At 40.8% G+C, this 18,924-nt stretch overlaps 7 protein-coding genes across 7 annotated transcripts; 6 read left to right on the forward strand and 1 right to left on the reverse strand.

Annotated features, from left to right (window-relative positions):
- The first annotated feature begins 50 nt into the window (after positions 1-50).
- LOC132783922 (protein D2) lies at positions 51-809 on the forward strand. The gene is made up of 2 exons (XM_060789232.1): positions 51-240; positions 316-809. The coding sequence occupies exons 1-2, from the start codon at positions 91-93 to the stop codon at positions 802-804; spliced, it is 639 nt and encodes a 212-aa protein (XP_060645215.1). The 5' UTR covers positions 51-90; the 3' UTR covers positions 805-809.
- A 188-nt stretch (positions 810-997) lies between these two features.
- On the forward strand, positions 998-1,786 carry LOC132783924 (protein D2). The gene is made up of 2 exons (XM_060789236.1): positions 998-1,164; positions 1,221-1,786. Exons 1-2 carry the CDS (start codon positions 1,084-1,086, stop codon positions 1,698-1,700), a joined length of 561 nt encoding a protein of 186 aa, XP_060645219.1. The 5' UTR covers positions 998-1,083; the 3' UTR covers positions 1,701-1,786.
- Positions 1,787-1,889: 103 nt separating this feature from the next.
- Positions 1,890-2,719, forward strand: LOC132783923 (protein D2). Its single transcript, XM_060789235.1, has 2 exons — positions 1,890-2,128; positions 2,185-2,719. The coding sequence occupies exons 1-2, from the start codon at positions 2,000-2,002 to the stop codon at positions 2,665-2,667; spliced, it is 612 nt and encodes a 203-aa protein (XP_060645218.1). The 5' UTR covers positions 1,890-1,999; the 3' UTR covers positions 2,668-2,719.
- On the reverse strand, positions 2,684-3,341 carry LOC132783925 (probable small nuclear ribonucleoprotein Sm D2). Its single transcript, XM_060789237.1, has 2 exons — positions 3,186-3,341; positions 2,684-3,110 (listed from the first exon to the last, which is right to left on the reverse strand). Coding segments are annotated over exons 1-2 (360 nt in total). The 5' UTR covers positions 3,188-3,341; the 3' UTR covers positions 2,684-2,752.
- Positions 3,342-3,803: 462 nt separating this feature from the next.
- LOC132783918 (tRNA:m(4)X modification enzyme TRM13 homolog) lies at positions 3,804-5,260 on the forward strand. The gene has a single exon (XM_060789229.1). The coding sequence runs from the start codon at positions 3,905-3,907 to the stop codon at positions 5,240-5,242; it is 1,338 nt and encodes a 445-aa protein (XP_060645212.1). The 5' UTR covers positions 3,804-3,904; the 3' UTR covers positions 5,243-5,260.
- Positions 5,261-5,356: 96 nt separating this feature from the next.
- On the forward strand, positions 5,357-7,018 carry LOC132783921 (farnesol dehydrogenase-like). The gene is made up of 2 exons (XM_060789231.1): positions 5,357-6,545; positions 6,806-7,018. Exons 1-2 carry the CDS (start codon positions 5,982-5,984, stop codon positions 6,974-6,976), a joined length of 735 nt encoding a protein of 244 aa, XP_060645214.1. The 5' UTR covers positions 5,357-5,981; the 3' UTR covers positions 6,977-7,018.
- Positions 7,019-7,149: 131 nt separating this feature from the next.
- LOC132783917 (vesicle-fusing ATPase 2) lies at positions 7,150-11,612 on the forward strand. Its single transcript, XM_060789228.1, has 2 exons — positions 7,150-7,411; positions 7,506-11,612. Exons 1-2 carry the CDS (start codon positions 7,302-7,304, stop codon positions 9,646-9,648), a joined length of 2,253 nt encoding a protein of 750 aa, XP_060645211.1. The 5' UTR covers positions 7,150-7,301; the 3' UTR covers positions 9,649-11,612.
- Positions 11,613-18,924: the final 7,312 nt, after the last annotated feature.

The raw sequence follows: 18,924 nt of genomic DNA on the forward strand, positions 1-18,924 counted from the left end.
TCGAGTCTGGTTTGGTCTTGTCTGCGGAGAGCTGGGCTACTTAAGAGACTGTCAGAGCCAAGCGCTCGCCAGTTGGATGCTTAAATCGAAATGTGGATCAAGTGCATAAGTTTACTCGCCGTGTGCCTGTGCGTGGCAGCGCACTTGGATCATCAGGCGGAAACGGAAATATCCCGATTTCTGCGTCACTTGGATATTATACCTGATGTCTTAGAGACTGGCCCTCAAGATTTTCTCAACGTAAGCAGCAGCTCATCAGCTAGCTGCGCATTTTATAACTCTCTCCTCTCATCTCACGGATACCCTTCTGTTTAGGTCACCTACAATGGCAACATTCCCGCCGACCGTGGCATCGAACTGCAGCCCATGCAAGTCCGAGAAGTGCCCTCGGTCAAATGGACAGCCAACAAGGACACCTACTACACACTGCTAATGGTCGATCCCGATGTGCCCAGTCGTAAGGTGCCCAAGTTCAAGGAGTATCTGCACTGGCTGGTCGTAAATATACCCGGCAATCAGCTGGAGCTGGGCGATGAGCGAGTCGCCTATGTGGGTGCCATGCCTCTGCAGGACACTGGACTTCATCGCTATGTGCTGCTGTTGTACAAACAGCCGGAGCTCACCAAATTCGATGTGGCCAAGTTGCCGCAACAGAATGACGAAGGTCGCATCAAGTTTAGCACCAAGGAATTTACGGAACGTTACAAGTTAGGCAATCCGTTGGCCGGCAATTTCTTTACAAGCGTCTGGAGCACAGATGTGCCAGCTCTGCACAAGACCAAGCTTCAGGGCCGTGTTAAATAATTGGCATTTTGGGCAATCGCGAAAGGTGAATGGGCCGGTTTTTTCTTTTTCGATTTTTTTGGCCCGTTGGATTGCCAAAGAAATGCATAAATTAAGCTACGATTCCAGCTTAATCGCCACACACAAAAAAAAAGAAAAAACAAAGCTACACTGTAAGCAATTTTTGTATACTAAGTTAGTCTTTAGTTAAATGTCAAACTTACTAAAAAAGTTTCATATCGGTTTAAACAATTTGACCTTGCAATTAATAACTTAAGTTCAGACTTATAGCTTCTAATCATGGCTGATCCGTCTGATCTCTTTGCCAAGCACAAGATTGTGCCAGATATTTTGGATGCGGCACCAAAGTCGTTGCTCAAGGTAGGCCCATTTTTAGTTTTTAGCGGATTGCTTCTGATCTGCTTCTGCCTGTCTAGGTGACCTACTCCGGTGGCCAGGAGGTGAATGGAGGCAACGAGCTGACACCCACGCAGGTCAAGAATGTGCCACAACTTGAATGGGCAGCCGAGCAAGATGCGCTCTACACAATATTGCTAACCGATCCAGATGCGCCCAGTCGCAAGGATCCAAAGTTTCGTGAGTGGCATCATTGGCTGGTCGTCAACGTGCCCGGCACCCAAATCGACAAGGGCGACGTGTTGAGTGCCTATGTGGGCTCCGGGCCACCGCAGGGAACTGGCCTCCATCGTTATGTGTTTCTGCTGTTCAAGCAGCCGCAAAAGTTGTCCTGCAACGAGCCGCGCATACCGAAGACGAGTGGAGATAAGCGTGGCAAGTTCAGCACCGCCAAGTTTGTGGCCAAATACAAGCTGGGCAACTGTGTGGCTGGGAACTTCTTCCAGGCGCAGTACGATGATTACGTGCCCAAATTGTATAAGCAGTTATCTGGCAAATAACAACATAATCTGACCTAAAACATTTTGTATCAATTTCACGCTGTTCTTGTCGACAATTAAAAATGAAAAAAATCTCGTGCATTGGAAAAACGTTGCAGTTGCAGCTGCTGTTGCGCATTTTCCCCACAGTTTCGATAGCTGACGAAGCGTAGTCGGTGTTTTTTATAAAGCAAAGCGTCATGGCAAACTGGTTTCAGTTGTGAACAGACCTCGCTAGAGAAAAGGTCTCTTTGTTTATCTTCCAATTTATACCGAGTTACGTCAGCATCGCCTTTTCACCTCCAATAAATTGCTTAACAATGTGGTTTCCTTTGTTATTGTTGGTCAGCATCGGGGCTGCTGTACAGTCGGATTCAGTCGAGGATGTCTTCAAGGCCCACAACGTGGTGCCCGATGTGATTCCTGTAGCACCAAATCAGTTACTCAAGGTGAAAGCAACATTAAAACTTTAAGACTAAAAAAATAAACAACTCTCGGCTCAAAGGTCACCTACAACAATGGACTTGTGGCTGAGAACGGTGTGGAGCTGACGCCCACCCAGGTCAAAGACCAACCTGTTGTTGAATGGTCAGCCGATCCCAATGACTTCTACACATTAGTCATGACCGATCCCGATGCACCCAGTCGAGCTGACCCCAAGTTCCGTGAGTTCAAGCACTGGGTGCTCGTCAATATTGCTGGCAATGATGTCTCTACTGGTGAAGCATTGGCCGAGTACATTGGCTCTGGTCCACCGAAGGACACAGGACTGCATCGTTACGTTTTCCTGCTTTACAAGCAACCCGGCAAGCTGCAATTTGATGGAGCTCGCGTTAGCAACAGATCCCGACGTAATCGTCCCAAGTTCCATGTCGCCCGCTTTGCTGAGCATCACCAGCTGGGCAATCCCGTGGCTGGAACGTTCTATCAGGCACAGTATGATGACTATGTGCCCAAATTGCATCAACAATTGGCCGAGGAGAACTAAAGCTACTATTTAAATATTTTCATGAATTATAAAAACTTACAATTTGGTTTTATTTTGTTTTGAATGTATTATTTGGGATTCTATTCTATTTGCCGGCTGCAGTCGCCAGCGGATTGCGCAGAACCAGGATAACGGAATCGCCGCGCAGAAACATTTTCGAGATAAAGCGATCCTTGTTGACAGGTTTCACCTTCTTCTTTCCCTTGCCGGTGCGTGGTAGCTCCGTCCACATCTCCTTCACATTCTCCAGCACCATGTTGCAATGGCGGTCGAAGGCTTTGACACGTCCCAACAGCTTTTTGTTGTTGCGGCAGTTAATCAAAACTTGTGTGTTGTTTTTCACCGACTGTGTGAGCACCGACAGCGGTCCAGTGTTGAACTCCTCCTCCTCCTGGCGCGCCAATTCCTCTGGTGTCAATTCGGATTTGGGTTTTACAAGAGCCCTAAAATGCGATGGAGCGGCATTAGAAAATGGAGGGCAATAATTGCAATTGGAGCACTATTAAAGAACTACTTACATATTGCTGTCGTTATGTACACACTCTTCAATATAAATACAGGTATTATTTATATATAGGAAGGTTTTATTTATTATTTATTTATTTATTAGCCAAAAACGTTTGCGCCTCGCGGCTTTTTTCGCTTAGAGTTGTATTGGTTTGTTTGGAACGTGTTCTTTTGAACCGCTCCACTTATTGAACTGCATTTCTGGAACTAGTTCAGTGCATCTTGAGCTGGACATTTTGCTTTATTAACTTATTAGTTTCTTAAATTTTAAAAAATTAAATTTCATTTACTTTCTAGTTAATTTTACACATAATTTTGAACTGCATCATCACTTATATTTATATAAAATTAAAATCCTGCTTTTTGAACTAGTTGCAAACTATCGCTATAATCGTGACAAATATCGAACGAGAACGCAAATTTTGACTCGTTGCAGAAAGGCTGCGCAGTGTGACCATTAAAAACAAACCGATATTTAATTGAACAGTCGATTTAAGTAAGTTTACTTTCTTGTTAAAATTTAATTTGCAAGTACTGATGCTTTAGAGCATAATTAGTTAATTAATAACTAATTTATAAAAATTACATGATATGCGGGCACAATTTCGAATTAGACCAATATCGATAGTACCATCAATATGTCAATCTCCCCATCCCTACCGCATACCGCTTTGTGCACGAGATTTTGGGTTAAAGGAAAATAACAAAAATAAACAAACCTCACGTGTGCATGGCTGATGCCAGTCCAGCCAAGAAACCCAAGATGACCGCAGACGTCGAAGCTGCTGCGCCTCCGGCTGCAGCTGCATCTGAAAACTGTGCTCACTGGGTGCATCGCAAGAAACGCTACTGCAAAATGTCTCCAAACAAGGGCAGTTTGTTTTGTGGAGCACACGAGCCGCCCTCAGAGGAATCCCAGGAGAACTCGGATGCTGAACGCATTCCCTGCCCACTGGATCCCAAGCACACAGTCTTTAAGCGCAAACTCGCCAAACACTTGTCCATTTGCAATGCCAGAGATCAGGTTAGCACTGTTCCCTATATTGTGAAAAACATTAATGCTGGCGAGGAGTTGGAAGTAAGTAAGCAACAAGAACTGGACATCTACGAGAAGCTGAAGCTACATGAACTGGAGGATGCAGAATTCTATGGCGTGATAGAGAAAGTAAAGCAACTGTTTGACACACATATCGCCGATAAAATCGATGAAATTCATCTGCAGCATGCTTCACTCGAGGAGCCGCTTAGCCACGATGAGTATGGTCAGGAGACGCGCAAGCATCTGGTACAGACCTCCGCCTTGCTTGGAATACTTGAAAACCATCAACAACTTGTCAACAACACAAGCTACATTGAATTCGGCGCTGGAAAGGGACAACTTGCCTTTTATCTGGCCACGGCTTTGGATTCACAGCAACTGCTAAACTCGCAGGTGGTGCTCGTGGATCGTCTGTCGCTGCGCCACAAGAAGGACAACAAACTGAGCAATAAGCAGCTGGTGCAACGCATTCGTGCCGACATCGCTGATCTTCGCATGTCGCAACTGCCGGAGTTGCAACGCACTCAGCGCAATGTTGCGCTATCTAAGCATCTGTGTGGCGCTGCAACAGATCTGACACTGCGCTGCATACTCCAAGATGCTGCTTGCTCCACGGACTATATCCTGATTGCGTTGTGCTGTCATCATCGCTGCTCTTGGCGCTCCTACGTGGGCAAGACGTGGCTGCTGGACGCGGGCATCACGCCTCGTGAGTTTGTCATCATGACCAAGATGGTAAGCTGGGCTGTCTGTGGCTCTGGATTAAGTCGCGAGCGTCGCAAGGCCATGGCGGAGGCTGAGGCGGATCCCCACAAGGAAGCACTGCCGGAGGTGTCGCAAAGATTGAGCCGCGAGGAACGCGAATTAATTGGCTATCAGTGCAAACGTGTGCTTGATTTTGGGCGTCTGGAGCACCTGAAAACCAATGGCTACGAGGCCTCACTGAAGTTCTATGTGCCACGCGATGTCACCTTAGAGAATGTGATTCTATTGGCACGACGCGCCAAGTGCAATAAAAATGACAGTTGATTTAATATTGAATATTTGAATGTGTATTTCGTTAATTTATTTCATATTAATTTAATCCGATCGATAACATCATTGGAAATACCAATATTATAAGATTCTTGGTGAAACCCCAAGATAACAGCTGACAAGCTGCATCAGTCGGGGGTTTGTCTCTTAATTTACTCTTAGGTTTGTTAGGAGCACTACACTTCAGCTGTAGCGAAAACATTCATTTGTGACCTATCTATGAAAAAATATCAATCGATTAGCTTGTGGCTAGGTATCTTATATATTGACATTAACACTTTTATATATGTTTAACTTACTAAGTAGTCGATAAGGCGCGTTTAGCACAAAAAACTAAAGAGCGAGACATTAATAACTAGACTCAAAATTCTAACGATGTATTCCTCCTTTCCTCTACCCCTCACAACAATGACTTGTTCCTTCTCTTCCTATTAATAATCGGGTCTAGATGTTGAGCAGGTATATATACAAAAGCTAAATGAGAGTGTGAACTTATGACGCAATCGAGTCAAAGAGCGTTCGCAAGAGCGTGACGATGGTAGCGTTATCAGAAGAATACCTCTTTAGATAATTATAGTCGATTACTCTTTTGCACGCACAAACTTTGTTTGCCCTTTTATGGAAGTTTGTTTGCCACTCTTCGTGCATTGCCGAAACAATATAAAAGCAACAACCGGTCTCTTGGCTGTCTTTAGTTTGTGCTTTACACTTGGAGATATTAAGAGTCGCTAAAATGGATCGTTGGCAGAATCGCGTTGCTGTTGTCACTGGTGCGAGTTCAGGCATTGGAGCAGCTTGTTGCAAAGATCTGGTGGTCAAGGGCATGATTGTGGTAGGTTTGGCACGACGCGAACAACGTCTGCAGCAACTCAAAGATTCACTGCCCGCGAATCAAGCAGCTAGCTTCCATTTCCGAGCCTGTGATGTGAGCGTGGAGCAACAGGTCATCGATGCCTTCAAGTGGGTGGATCAGACGCTAGGTGGTGCCGATGTGCTCATAAACAATGCGGGAATTGTGCGGCTACCGAACATCACAGATGAGGGCAACTCGGATGATTTGCGCGCCACACTGGACACTAATGTGCTCGCTGTGTCATGGTGCACTCGTGAGGCATTTCAATCGCTGCAGCGTCGCAAGGTTAACGATGGCCATGTGATCATCATCAACAGTGTGGTGGGTCACAAGGTGCCCATGTATGGCCTGAGCATGTATGCGCCGTCTAAGTATGCTGTTACCGCTTTGACGGACGTACTGCGCTGGGAGTTCCTCAAGAAAGGCACGAAGACCAAGATTACGGTAGGTTAACAGTATATGAGATGTAATAGTATCTGAATTAGTATAAATAGGCGAGAACATATCTTTCTGTCTGTCCGCATGAGCACCAACATACATATATAGCTTACAAACATATCTATGTATGTATATATGTAAATGTAACTTAGCAGGCGTCTAAAGTATATCATTTTATACGAATTAATGCTATTAGCCAAAAGGGTTGTATTTAAATGAAATGATTAGCATACATATGTATATCTCACATATCGCTTACCTTGCAGAGCATCAGTCCTGGTGGCGTTGATACGGAAATCCATGCGAACAATTCAATGGCTGGAGCGCCAATGCTGCGTGCTGAGGATTTGGCGGATGCGGTGACTTATTGCATCCAGACGCCGCCCCATGTACAAATTCATGAGCTTACTATCAAACCGGTTGGCGAGCAATTTTAAATAAACAATAAATAAATACAATTTTTCAAAAACAAAAAATTGCATTTACTTTGCGTCTCTTTTTGTTTTGATTAGGTTCGTTCGCACCCGCTCTAGCACTTACTCACATTCGCTAAACACTAAACAGCTGATTGCGCTTCCAAGACAACTGTTCCAGTGTATACACTGAATATTGGTTTCTTGCCTCCCTCGAACAGGGCTGCGCAACCACTACGAACAGCTGTTTGTCGATTGTGTGAGTCAGTGTATTTAGAAAATCTTAAATTTCGCGTGATAAACATTTAATTGCAATTTATTTGTAAATACACAATTTGTGCTGCATAAAATGGCAAGTGAAATGGCGCACCGAATGAAGGCCATCAAATGCTCAACGGACGAACAATCGCTGACGAACAAGGTGATTGTTAACAGCGCTGATTTCACCGAGGAAGTCAAGTTAGTTTTCACTTTCCCTCCTCCCACAAATCTTGTTTTCGCTTGTTTCTGTGGGCGTCCCACAATTATGACTAATTATTGTGAATTTCATCAGATATGTGGACATTTCACCGGGTCCCGGACAGCATTACATATTCGTGCTGGAGAAGATCTCGGATCTGCCACGTGGCCATGTGGGCTTTTCGAGGGTGCAGCGCAAGTGGGCAACCTTGTCCATCAATCAGGAGATCGATGTGCGACCCTACCGCTTCGATGCCAGTGCTGACATCATCACACTAGTCTCCTTCGAGACGGATTTCCTGCAAAAGAAAACCATCTCTCAGGAGCCGTACGACTCTGACGAAATGGCCAAGGAATTTATCATGCAATTCTCGGGTATGGCGTTGACAGTTGGACAACCCCTTGTCTTCAATTTCAAGGACAAAAAGCTCCTGGGACTCGCCGTCAAGACCCTGGAAGCTATCGATCCGCGCACTGTGGGCGATGGCAAAGAAGCAAAGACACGTAATGTGCACTTTGGACGCGTTCTGGGCAATACTGTGGTGCAGTTCGAGAAAGCTGAGAACTCGGTGCTGAATCTCCAGGGACGCTCCAAGGGCAAGATTGTGCGACAATCCATCATCAATCCCGACTGGGACTTCGGCAAGATGGGTATTGGTGGCCTGGACAACGAGTTTAATGCCATCTTTCGACGTGCCTTTGCCTCACGTGTCTTTCCCCCTGAGCTCGTGGAGCAATTGGGCATTAAGCACGTGAAAGGTATACTGCTCTATGGACCTCCAGGAACGGGTAAAACTTTGATGGCGCGACAGATTGGCACTATGCTCAATGCACGAGAACCCAAGATTGTGAATGGTCCGCAGATTCTTGATAAATACGTTGGCGAATCGGAGGCCAATATCAGACGTCTATTCGCCGAGGCAGAGGAGGAGGAAAAGCGACTGGGACCTAACAGTGGATTGCACATCATTATCTTCGATGAGATCGATGCCATTTGCAAGGCACGTGGATCAGTTGCTGGAAATAGTGGTGTTCACGATACGGTCGTAAATCAACTGCTAGCCAAGATCGATGGCGTGGAGCAGCTGAACAATATTTTAGTTATTGGTATGACAAATCGTCGCGATATGATTGACGAGGCGCTCCTGCGTCCCGGACGTCTTGAGGTGCAAATGGAGATCAGTCTGCCCAATGAGCAGGGACGTGTGCAGATTCTCAACATACACACGAAGCGAATGCGCGAGTTCAACAAGATTGCAGGTGACGTTGACAACACAGAGATTGCAGCGCGCACGAAGAACTTCAGTGGCGCTGAGCTTGAGGGTTTGGTGCGAGCCGCTCAATCGACGGCCATGAATCGTTTGATCAAGGCCGACGCCAAGGTGCATGTGGATCCCGAGGCCATGGAGAAGCTGAAAGTGACACGTTCCGATTTCTTGCATGCTCTGGAGAACGACATCAAGCCTGCCTTTGGTGCGGCGCAAGAGATGCTGGAGAATATGTTGGCGCGAGGCGTGATCAACTGGGGTCAACCCGTGACCAGTTTGCTGGAGGATGGTATGTTGTATGTGCAGCAAGCAAAGGCATCAGAGAGCTCGGGACTCGTCTCCGTGCTCATCGAGGGTGCTCCCAATTCGGGCAAATCGGCGCTGGCCGCCAATCTGGCCAAGATGAGCGACTTTCCCTTTGTCAAGGTCTGTTCGCCCGAAGACATGGTCGGTTTCACGGAATCCGCCAAGTGTCTGAACATACGCAAGATCTTCGATGACGCATATCGCTCCACGCTTAGCTGCATCGTCGTAGACAATGTGGAGCGACTGCTCGACTATGGACCCATTGGACCGCGCTATTCCAACCTTACGTTGCAAGCGTTGCTGGTGCTGCTCAAGAAACAGCCACCTAAGGGCCGCAAGCTGCTTATCTTGTGCACTTCGAGTCGACGCGAGGTGCTCGATGAAATGGAAATGCTTTCGGCCTTTACATCCGTCCTCCATGTGTCCAATTTATCAAGTCCTGAACATGTGCTGACCGTACTGGAGGACTCCAAGCTATTTGGGCCCGAGGAGCTGCAAAATATTGCCAGAAATATGATAGGGAAGCGTGTGTGCATTGGCATTAAGAAGCTATTGGCGCTCATCGATATGGCTCGGCAATCGGAGCCGCATTATCGTGTCATCAAGTTCCTCACGAAGATGGAGGAAGAGGGCGGGTTAGAAATGGTAGCGAGATCGCAGTAGCTACCGCCCGTGCTGGAGCTGCGAATGTCAGTTGTGGAGCTTAACGATGCTTTCTGAATGATGCAGAAAACCAAGCAGCAGGTCCAAAAGTGAAATGCACCATTGAATTAACTAAAAAAGAAAAAGAACATAGAATTATATATAACTATATATGTATAAATAATATTATACAAATGTTTAACCGACCAACTGCATCACGTTTATATAGACACACTCACATTCCACACGAATCCCAGCGACGTCGACACCTCCTGAGCCTTGTCGAATGATTGTCAAAAGTGACATGTATTCGTAACTATATTAGATAGAGACAAATAGTTACCACCTACATATAGATTTATATATCTATGTATAACCTTGTAGTCGTATTGATTTATCCGAAATCCCACTTACAATTTATATTCATGTGTATTTTTGTTGTGTATTAAATGTATTCGAATTTGTAAGCACAAAACGCAAACGCAATTGTAACTGAATGTATTCAGTATCTATGGATATATAAATACCTCGCTTTTCAGTCAAATTGTGATGAAATTTTATAATTGTCTACTACTACAAAATATGATAATGTTTTATATAGATGTTAAGTGTCTATTTTAACTACGATTTTGCGATTTGTATTTTTCCCTCACTGAAAGATCTTTTTTGATAAAGCGCTGAAGTTCACACTAGCGCCATTTTGCATAGTTGCGGCTCATGTCGCAAACTAAATACTTCACCGCACAAAAGTAGACTATAACAAAAGTAGAAACAACGCACAAAGGCGCAAGAAAGAGGCGTGGCAAGTTCGAAGTGTACTCGCAATTGTTAAAAAATATTTGAAATTAACTGCATAAATGAACAACACATGTAATTAATGTGCATTTGATAACTGTTTACAAGCAGTGAGCGAAAACAATAAAAATTGCATACTTTTATGGGCAACGAACAGAAAAGAAAAGTGAAGATTAGCCAACGCATTTTTCTTTGAAATAAATAAAAGCAACTCAGAGTTTCAGAAAATTTAAATTTAAGGAAAAACAAGTAAGAAAGTTACAGTCGAGTGTGCTCGACTGTGAGATACCCGCTACCCATTTTTAATAAAGGCAAAATATTGCGGTATCATTTTGAAAATATACCGAAAATACTTTTAAAAAAATACTAAAAATATACCAAATGATATGTTTAGTATATCAATATAGTACCGCATTCAAAATATACCATAGACGGCTCAATATACCAGATTGTCAGCCAAAGTAACTAAGACCCCTAGTAAGTAGGCGTTTTTCCCATACAAAAGTATTTCCTAAATAACTTCGACAATTTTTATCTGATCGCAACCAAATTTTCAGGAATCATAACTACTACAGTAATTATTGTATATACCAAAATTCGTAGCTCTAGCTTTAAAATTACACTTGTTATTCGATTTTTTTGATTTGCGGGGGCGGAAGTGGGCGTGGCAAAAATTTGAAACAAACTTGATCTGCGTGCAAACATAACAAATGCTGTCGAAAAGAAATTATAGCTCTATCTCTTATAGTCTCTGAGATCCAGTGTTTCATACGGACAGACGGACAGACGGACAGACACACAGACATACAGACACACAGACACACAGACGGACAGACGGACATGGCTAGATCGTCTCGGCTATTGATGCTGATCAAGAATATATATACTTTATAGGGTCGGAGATGCCTCCTTCTACCTGTTACATACATTTCCTGCCGGCACAAAGTTATAATACCCTTCTACCCTATGGGTAGCGGGTATAAAAACACTTTGCGTTTAAAGAATTATTTTTTGGAAAAATTAAATATGCAAGATTATGCAAATTAAATGTTTATAGAAATTTACAATATGTGGGCATATTATGCATGTTAAACGTTACACAAACAAAACTAATCAATTGAACACGATGACTATGCATTTTTGTGTATGTAACAAGAATATGTACATCAATAAATATGAATGAATAGAAACGCAGTTCTTTACCTAAACTACTTTGTTACAGTTTAATGGGCTGGCGCCAATGGAGATCAGCAAAGTGATCAGTCGTGGTATTCCCTATAATCAGAGCTCGACTTCGATCAGCTGTTGGAGACGCCGCGCCGTCATGACGCGTCATGGGGCGACAAGCAGACCCGCCAACTTGGCCACACACTGGACATATTCGAAATCCAGTTGGCAATCGGAGCAACCAGAGCCAGAGCTTAATAATATTGTAATTTGAATAAATGATTTATAATGTAAACACTTTAACGTTAACGGCTCGCGCGCGTCTCACAATTCAACGTAACATGTATATAGTATATATAGTAGAGTAGTAGATATTTATGTGGTGTAATTGATATATGGCGCTAATTGCGTCCGACACTCGACTACTACATATGTATATATGTATGATATGTATATAGTATAGTGTAGTATAGTAGCGTTTGTGGTCTTTGGAATCCTCCAGCTGCAAATCGAATGTCGTTTATTATTAACTAATTAAAACTGCATATTTCTTCAGATGCAAAATTGATTCGAGAGCAAAAGCTGAGCTTAAGCAACTGTATCATATCAATAATTAGTAGCAGCTGCCCACTAATCACTGGCGTCAGTCTTCGACACACACACACACACCCAAAAAACGTATTTGAGGCACCCAACAAGTGGCAGGTCGCGTCATCGAAGCACCTCATGCCGTATGCAAATTTTCATGACGAAAGTCCACACAGTCGGACAAAAGTTCAGTGACCGCCTGCCCAAAAAAAAAAAAATTAAAAAAGGTGTTGTGGAACGCAATGCGAGAAACGAGACCCAAAATGAAATTTTCATTCAGTCGCCTCTTTAAAAATAAAATGCGAAACTTTTACAAAAGTTAAAGTTGTGTGCATTTCTGTTGCTGTTAATCCCATGGTCAAGGCAGAGAAAGGGGTGGGAGGGTATGTTGTATATTGTTGTTGTTGTTGTTATTGCTGCTGCTTCGTGGTCGCACTTGTCAGCAGCAGCAATAGCAGCAGCTAAAGGCAAAGGCAACAAACGGCAGCAGCAAAGCCAAAAGCCGCCCCACTCGCAGTCGCGCCCCTCGCAATGCTTTGAAACCGGCTGCGTTTATTGCTGTTTTTGTTGTTGTTGTTGTTTGTAACTTACTGTTGTTGTTGTTGCTGCTGTTACTCTTGTTGTTGCTGCTGCTGCTGCTGCTGTTGTTGTTGTCAAAAGCGCAAACGCCGGCAGCAAAGGTTCGATTTCACTTTCGCACGCTGTCGCTGACGTCGAACGTTGCTGGCGCTCCAAAGGGGGTTGCTTGAGTGGGGGACGGAGGAGCAACAGGGGAGCAACTGTCATGTGTTCAGGTTTGTGATGCTGTTGTTGCTGTTTCTTTTGTTGCTCTTTCTCTCTCTCTCTCTCTGCTTTCTTTCACATGATCTCTGGCTCTCTCACCGGATCTACATCAAGAGTTTCCTCAGCTTAGCTTGAGCTTGGCTTTTCCACAACAAATCGGGAGAAATTTTGCACGCATTCTTGGGATATAAAAAACTCTTTTTTAAATTTATTTAAACTTAACTGAGACGTTGCACTTAAATACATATTAATTAATTTTTCTTAATTTAAAACTTAGAAAAAAATCTTTATGTGACTTTCTTAATTTTAAATTTAAAAGTTTGAATCGTCAATAAATTATAAGCTATTAATTAAAATTAAAGATGTTATTGTAGTTAATGTATGAAATTTAATTTTTAATATATTCAAAAGCATATTTCGAATATTATTTATTGAAAAGAGTAGTTTAAGAACTCATGCATGTCATTTATTATGTTTACTTTTCATTGACTATCTTAAAGAGATCTTCTTTAGGGTGTCGAGGTATATTATAGCATTAACTTATATGTACATTTTAAACTAGCTTGCATTTATTATATTTAAAATGTATCTATTTCAGATAGATTTGTAAAATGTCGCGATAAAAACTTTTTGAGCAAAGCTAGCGATGCTTATGCTCAGATTTTCATGATGAAATTTCGTTAGCTGCTTACATACGTGTAGTATTATTATGGTATATGAATAAATGTAAATGTATGTACATATGTGACCATATGTATGTATTCGAATGTACGTTGGTATTAAGTACACAGCAAAGCAGACATCATGCAAAATCTTCCTGCATTACACAAACGCGGAAGATTTGTGTGCTTTAATACTTGTACTCGCACATTTCATGGATTTTCCAGTGCTGACTGCATTTTCATTTTCATGGCATTTTCATTGAGGTTTGCATGTGTTCAAAATGTATATTTGTGTGTGTGTGTGTGTGTGTGTGTGGCATGCATGTGAAACTAACAGTTAAATTAGCAGTTTTTGTTTCATATGGCGCTTCACGGCACTGACTCTACAATTTTACTCTGTAGCTGAAACTTTTGGGGTTTTTTTTTGTTTTCAAATGCCCTTTGCTCGAGAGGGTATTTTCGTTTTGTAATTAAGTATGTGACATATAACAAAACAAGTAAGATGTCGAGTCTGCTCGACTTTGAGATACTCGCTACACATTGTAAATAAAAGCAAAATACTGCAGTATTAATTTTAAAATATACAAACTGAATATACCGAACATTACTCTAATATACCAAATATATATTATTATTATTAAAATATATTATGCTATATTGATGTGCTACATTCAAAATATACCATAGAGTGCAAAATATACCGATTGCCAGACAATGCAACAAAGACCCGAACTAATTAGGTGTTTTTTATAGAAAGAATTTCCTAAATACTTTCTACAATTCTTATCTGATCGCAACCAAATTTTGAGGAATCTTTTAAATCACGTTTGTTTTTCGTTATTTTTTCGTGGCAAGATTATAACAAATGCTGTCGAAAAAAATTGTAACTCTATCTCCTTTAGTCTTTGAGATCTAGATGTTCATAAGGACCGACAGACAGGCGACGGACAAACTATTTTGTCTCGGGTTTGGACGCTGATCACAAATATATGTATATACTTTATAGGGTAGGAAAAGTTATTATATAGCTTATTGATGAAATTCAATGTTGTAACCATTTTAATTTCATATTCTGTAGCCTCTTTGACGAATTTCATTTTAAGGGTATTCAATTTTCGTCTACCGAAGTTCGGCTGTTCTTTCGTGTTATTTTTTGCAATTTATAATTAAGTTGCAATTTGGCATGCGGGCCAAGAAGCTGATGGCGCTCGATGCCTGGGCTCCAAAACTATTCGTGGTATGTCTGCAATTTTCTTGGAACTTGCATGCGTATTAGTCATCAGATTGTTATGGGAAAAGGCACAAATTAAATTTATGATTGCAATACGTTCAATTAAACTGCTTATAGAAAAAACATTATTAATAGATTAACCCTCACATTTGCATGGCGATAACAAAAAATAAATAAAAACGAAACAAATTTATTTTCACTTATTATTATTATTCATTTATTAAATTCAATTTTATTATCGCTTTTAATGTTGTGCAAATATTAAAAATTGTTAAACGTGGGTTAAACATATTGCGGAACGACATTAAAGATTACAAAAAAAAGTATTTAAGCTCAAGATTCTTACTTGGCCAAGACGAAAAAAAGCGGTGCGGCATCTGCAATCCGTAGAAATGTTTGCCGCACGCGATCGAGACATTCGCATTCATATTCGTTCGTATTCGCATTCGCATTTCGATTCATTGATACACTCGGCACATAAACGAATCAAAACACAAAAAAAAACCTGGGCACAGTGCCAAATTAAATAATACGCGTTCCCCCCCCCCCGCTGCCTGCTTCTGTTCCTTGTTATTATCATATTGTATTCCACCCTTTTTTTTGTGTGCAGTTTTTTTGCGTGATGTGCGTCGCTTTTTGTGTGTGTTTGTACCATATTCTTAGGAATTCCTTTGGCACAAGATCCAATCCAGTCGCAAGATCAATCAATGTTCCATCAGCTCTGTTTATCTCACTCTCCCTCTCTCTATTATTCCGTCTCGCTCTGTCGCCAATTAACTTATGGCCTCGTGTCGCGTAGTTCACTTTCATTTTGAATCCTCGACAGCTGTTTGGACATAGGCACGTGCCTAGAGCTCAGGCTTTCTTCACTTTCCTGCGCTGTCGCTTCTCGAGTTACCTTTGCTGTTACCCCTTTCTGAAAAGGGTAGGCAACCACGCCTACAAGTCATTAGGGCGCACACTTGAACAAGGCGGATATTGATTTCGATTGCGCAGATCTGTCAGCGCGCAATTTGTCGTCACCGGATTCGATTTTCCTGGTGATGACTCCTGGACAACAACATCTGCGTTTCACTTTTCATCAAACTTATTAATTTGTTCGAACGTAATTAAAGCGAATTTGATATTTCCGGCTGCCAGTTATACATATATAGATATATATATTTATTTCTTTTGTTGGTCAACCATTTGGTTCAATGAACCCATCACAGAATCCTTGAACTTTGCGTCGCAGACGAAATAAATATTTGATACATATGTATCTCTTCTTCATATTTGGCAATAATCTATTTCAAACACAAAGACCAACGATGCGATCCAATGCGCCTGCCCTTTTTTGGCGGCACCCTCACAAAATTATTGACCAGCGTTCCATCCAGTCAAAAGAAATGAAAGACCAACCAAAATACTACAAGCAAAAACAACAAAAAAAAAAGAAAAATAAAAGAAATATGTATAAAGAAAAAAATAAAACAGCAGTCAGTCCGATTTGAAGTTGTCTGTCTCCTTAAATGCTACCTAAATATTTCTGTTAGAAAGAAAAAGGACTTTTTGATGTTGTTGTTGTTGCTTTTTTTTTGTGGTGGCTGCTGCTGATGATGTTCCCCATCATCCACATAACATATTTCATTCTAATCAACGTGCTGCAAAACATATAATTCCATTTGATATTTTTGCCTGAACGCTTCGTTTTGCCCAGAAAATTGCATTTAAACGCTTATTATGCGCTTTTTATTTGCAACCCATACTTTTCTGCCCCAATGCTCATTCCCTCGTTCGCTCTCCAGTCAGTCATGCAAAAATAGGTATATCATAAAATAAGTATATCATAATGATTATATACACACATATGGATATGTATGTCTACTGCCTCCATCATGTGTGTTGTGTGGATGAGTCATCATTTGGTCTATGGCTTCCTGCTTTAAATGCTTTAATTAAATTAAATCGTAATATCGTTAGCAAATAAAATAAATTGTTTTCAATTACATAAATGACACGACAAGGCGCTGGTGGTTGACCTCTTTCAATGTGACATTCTTGCGGCTGACGCTGATTCTGTTGAACTTCAACGACAACAACGAAGACGACGTCGACGACAACAGCAAAAGGGCAACACAACAACAACACAACAACAGTTGCCCAGATAATGGGACTTACATCGGTATAAGTTTATACATATATATATCAACTTATACCGGCTATGCGCCCGTTGCACTTAATCAAAAAATACGACAAAATCAAAAGTAAACAAAACTGCAACAACAACAACAATAACTAGCAGAACATCGAGTGCAATGAACACATGAGCAGAAAACAAAACAGAATTGTAAATCCGATGCATATATGTCCATATGTATATAAAGTACATACTTATTTATCATATAAGCAATGCACTGCAAAATAGTTGCCAACAGCTGTAAATGTTTTTTAAAATAAAACAGCATTAAGAAACAAGCGAAAAGAATGCGTTTTTCGTATACTCTGCTTTTTGAAATATATGAAATATATTTTTTAATAATTTAAACTTTTTTTAAAGTAGGTCATCGGTAGTAAAATTAATTACCAATAACTATAGATATAAATAAAAGTAAAATTACTTTTTAAATTATGTTTTATTTAAATTAAAACTATTTAAAGGTGAATTCTAATTAGATTTGAATAAAGTAAATTTGAAACAAGCGCCAAAAACGTTCTCTTTAAATATTCTGTTTTTCCTAATATATAAATTATATTTTTAAATAATGAATCATCTTTAAAATAGATCATTGATATAAAATTAATAACTTTTCAGCCTAGATTCGAATAAAGCAGCATTAAAAACAAGCCTCGAAAAGGTTCTCTTTAAATACCTTTTTGTTTCAATTATATAATTTATAAATTATTTAAATTTAATTTTTTTTAAAGTAGGTCACTTGAAGTCAAATTTATAACAGGTAACCATCAATTTATAAGCTAACAAGTTATTTATTTTATGCACTATCTAAAACAAGCTTTTTAAAGTTTATCGATCAATTTTGTAGCTTTCAGCTGGACTTTAAAATGCCCATCGTATTGTATTAGCGTACACAGTTTTCTACGTAAAAATATTATTGCCTCTAATAATTCTTTAGAAATCGCCAAAGTAGCATTAGCATTAAGAATGCGGTTTCCAACTAAGATATGCATTTGATTGTGTTAAATCAAATATCTAAAAATAAATCTAATAATTTTCAAATTAACAATTCCATTAATATTGAACGCTTTCTCCCCGAATCTCTGGCAATATAGAACTCTTTTAAGGGGGGGAGATCTGGGTGCTTCGTTCTGTCTGAGCTTGTGAGTTCTGAGTATTTATTAGGCAGATGCACAAACAACGCATTAGCATCATAAAATTTTAATTTTAAAACCAAATTAAGAATTAAATAATCGTCTGAAGCAGCAGCAGCAGCGGCCCACAAAAATATCGACCGCCTGTTGTCACTGACTTTTTTCTTATTTTTCTTTTAAATATTTTTTTTTTTTTTTTTTGTTAACTCGACTCATCTAATGCGAGTGGTTGACCTTGATGTATTGTTTAAAGTTTATTGTCCTTTCAATAGAACACGCTAAATACACACAGAGATACATTTAGCGCGCAAGTACATATTCGCACATATGCATATATGCATACGATACTATACTATATTATATAGTATACATATTTCTCTCTCTACCATAAGCGTGCATATTTAATTTTATTTTTTTTTTATTTACTGCACTAAATATTGTGTGGCTGCGAACTAGTTTCGCCACAGATTCCCGAAGTCGAAACAAAGTGCATATAAAAAAATAAGTGTTTATATAGACTACTATATAGATCTGTATATATACAGCTGATGCTGTGCTCCCAACTGCTGTTATCCCAGCATCTGCGTCAGCTGACGACAATTTCGTGTTGCTTCTGGAGCTGCTGCTTTCGGTTGCTTTTGGTTGCTGTTGTTGCTGACGTTGATTCGATTCGATCTGCATCTTTTGGGTGGTTTGCGCAGCTGTGTTGCTGCTGCTGCTGCTGATGCTGTTGCTGCTGCTGTGGTTGCTGCTGTTGTGGTT

Source organism: Drosophila nasuta, chromosome 2R (genome assembly GCF_023558535.2).
Source record: "Drosophila nasuta strain 15112-1781.00 chromosome 2R, ASM2355853v1, whole genome shotgun sequence".
NCBI lineage: Eukaryota > Metazoa > Arthropoda > Insecta > Diptera > Drosophilidae > Drosophila > Drosophila nasuta.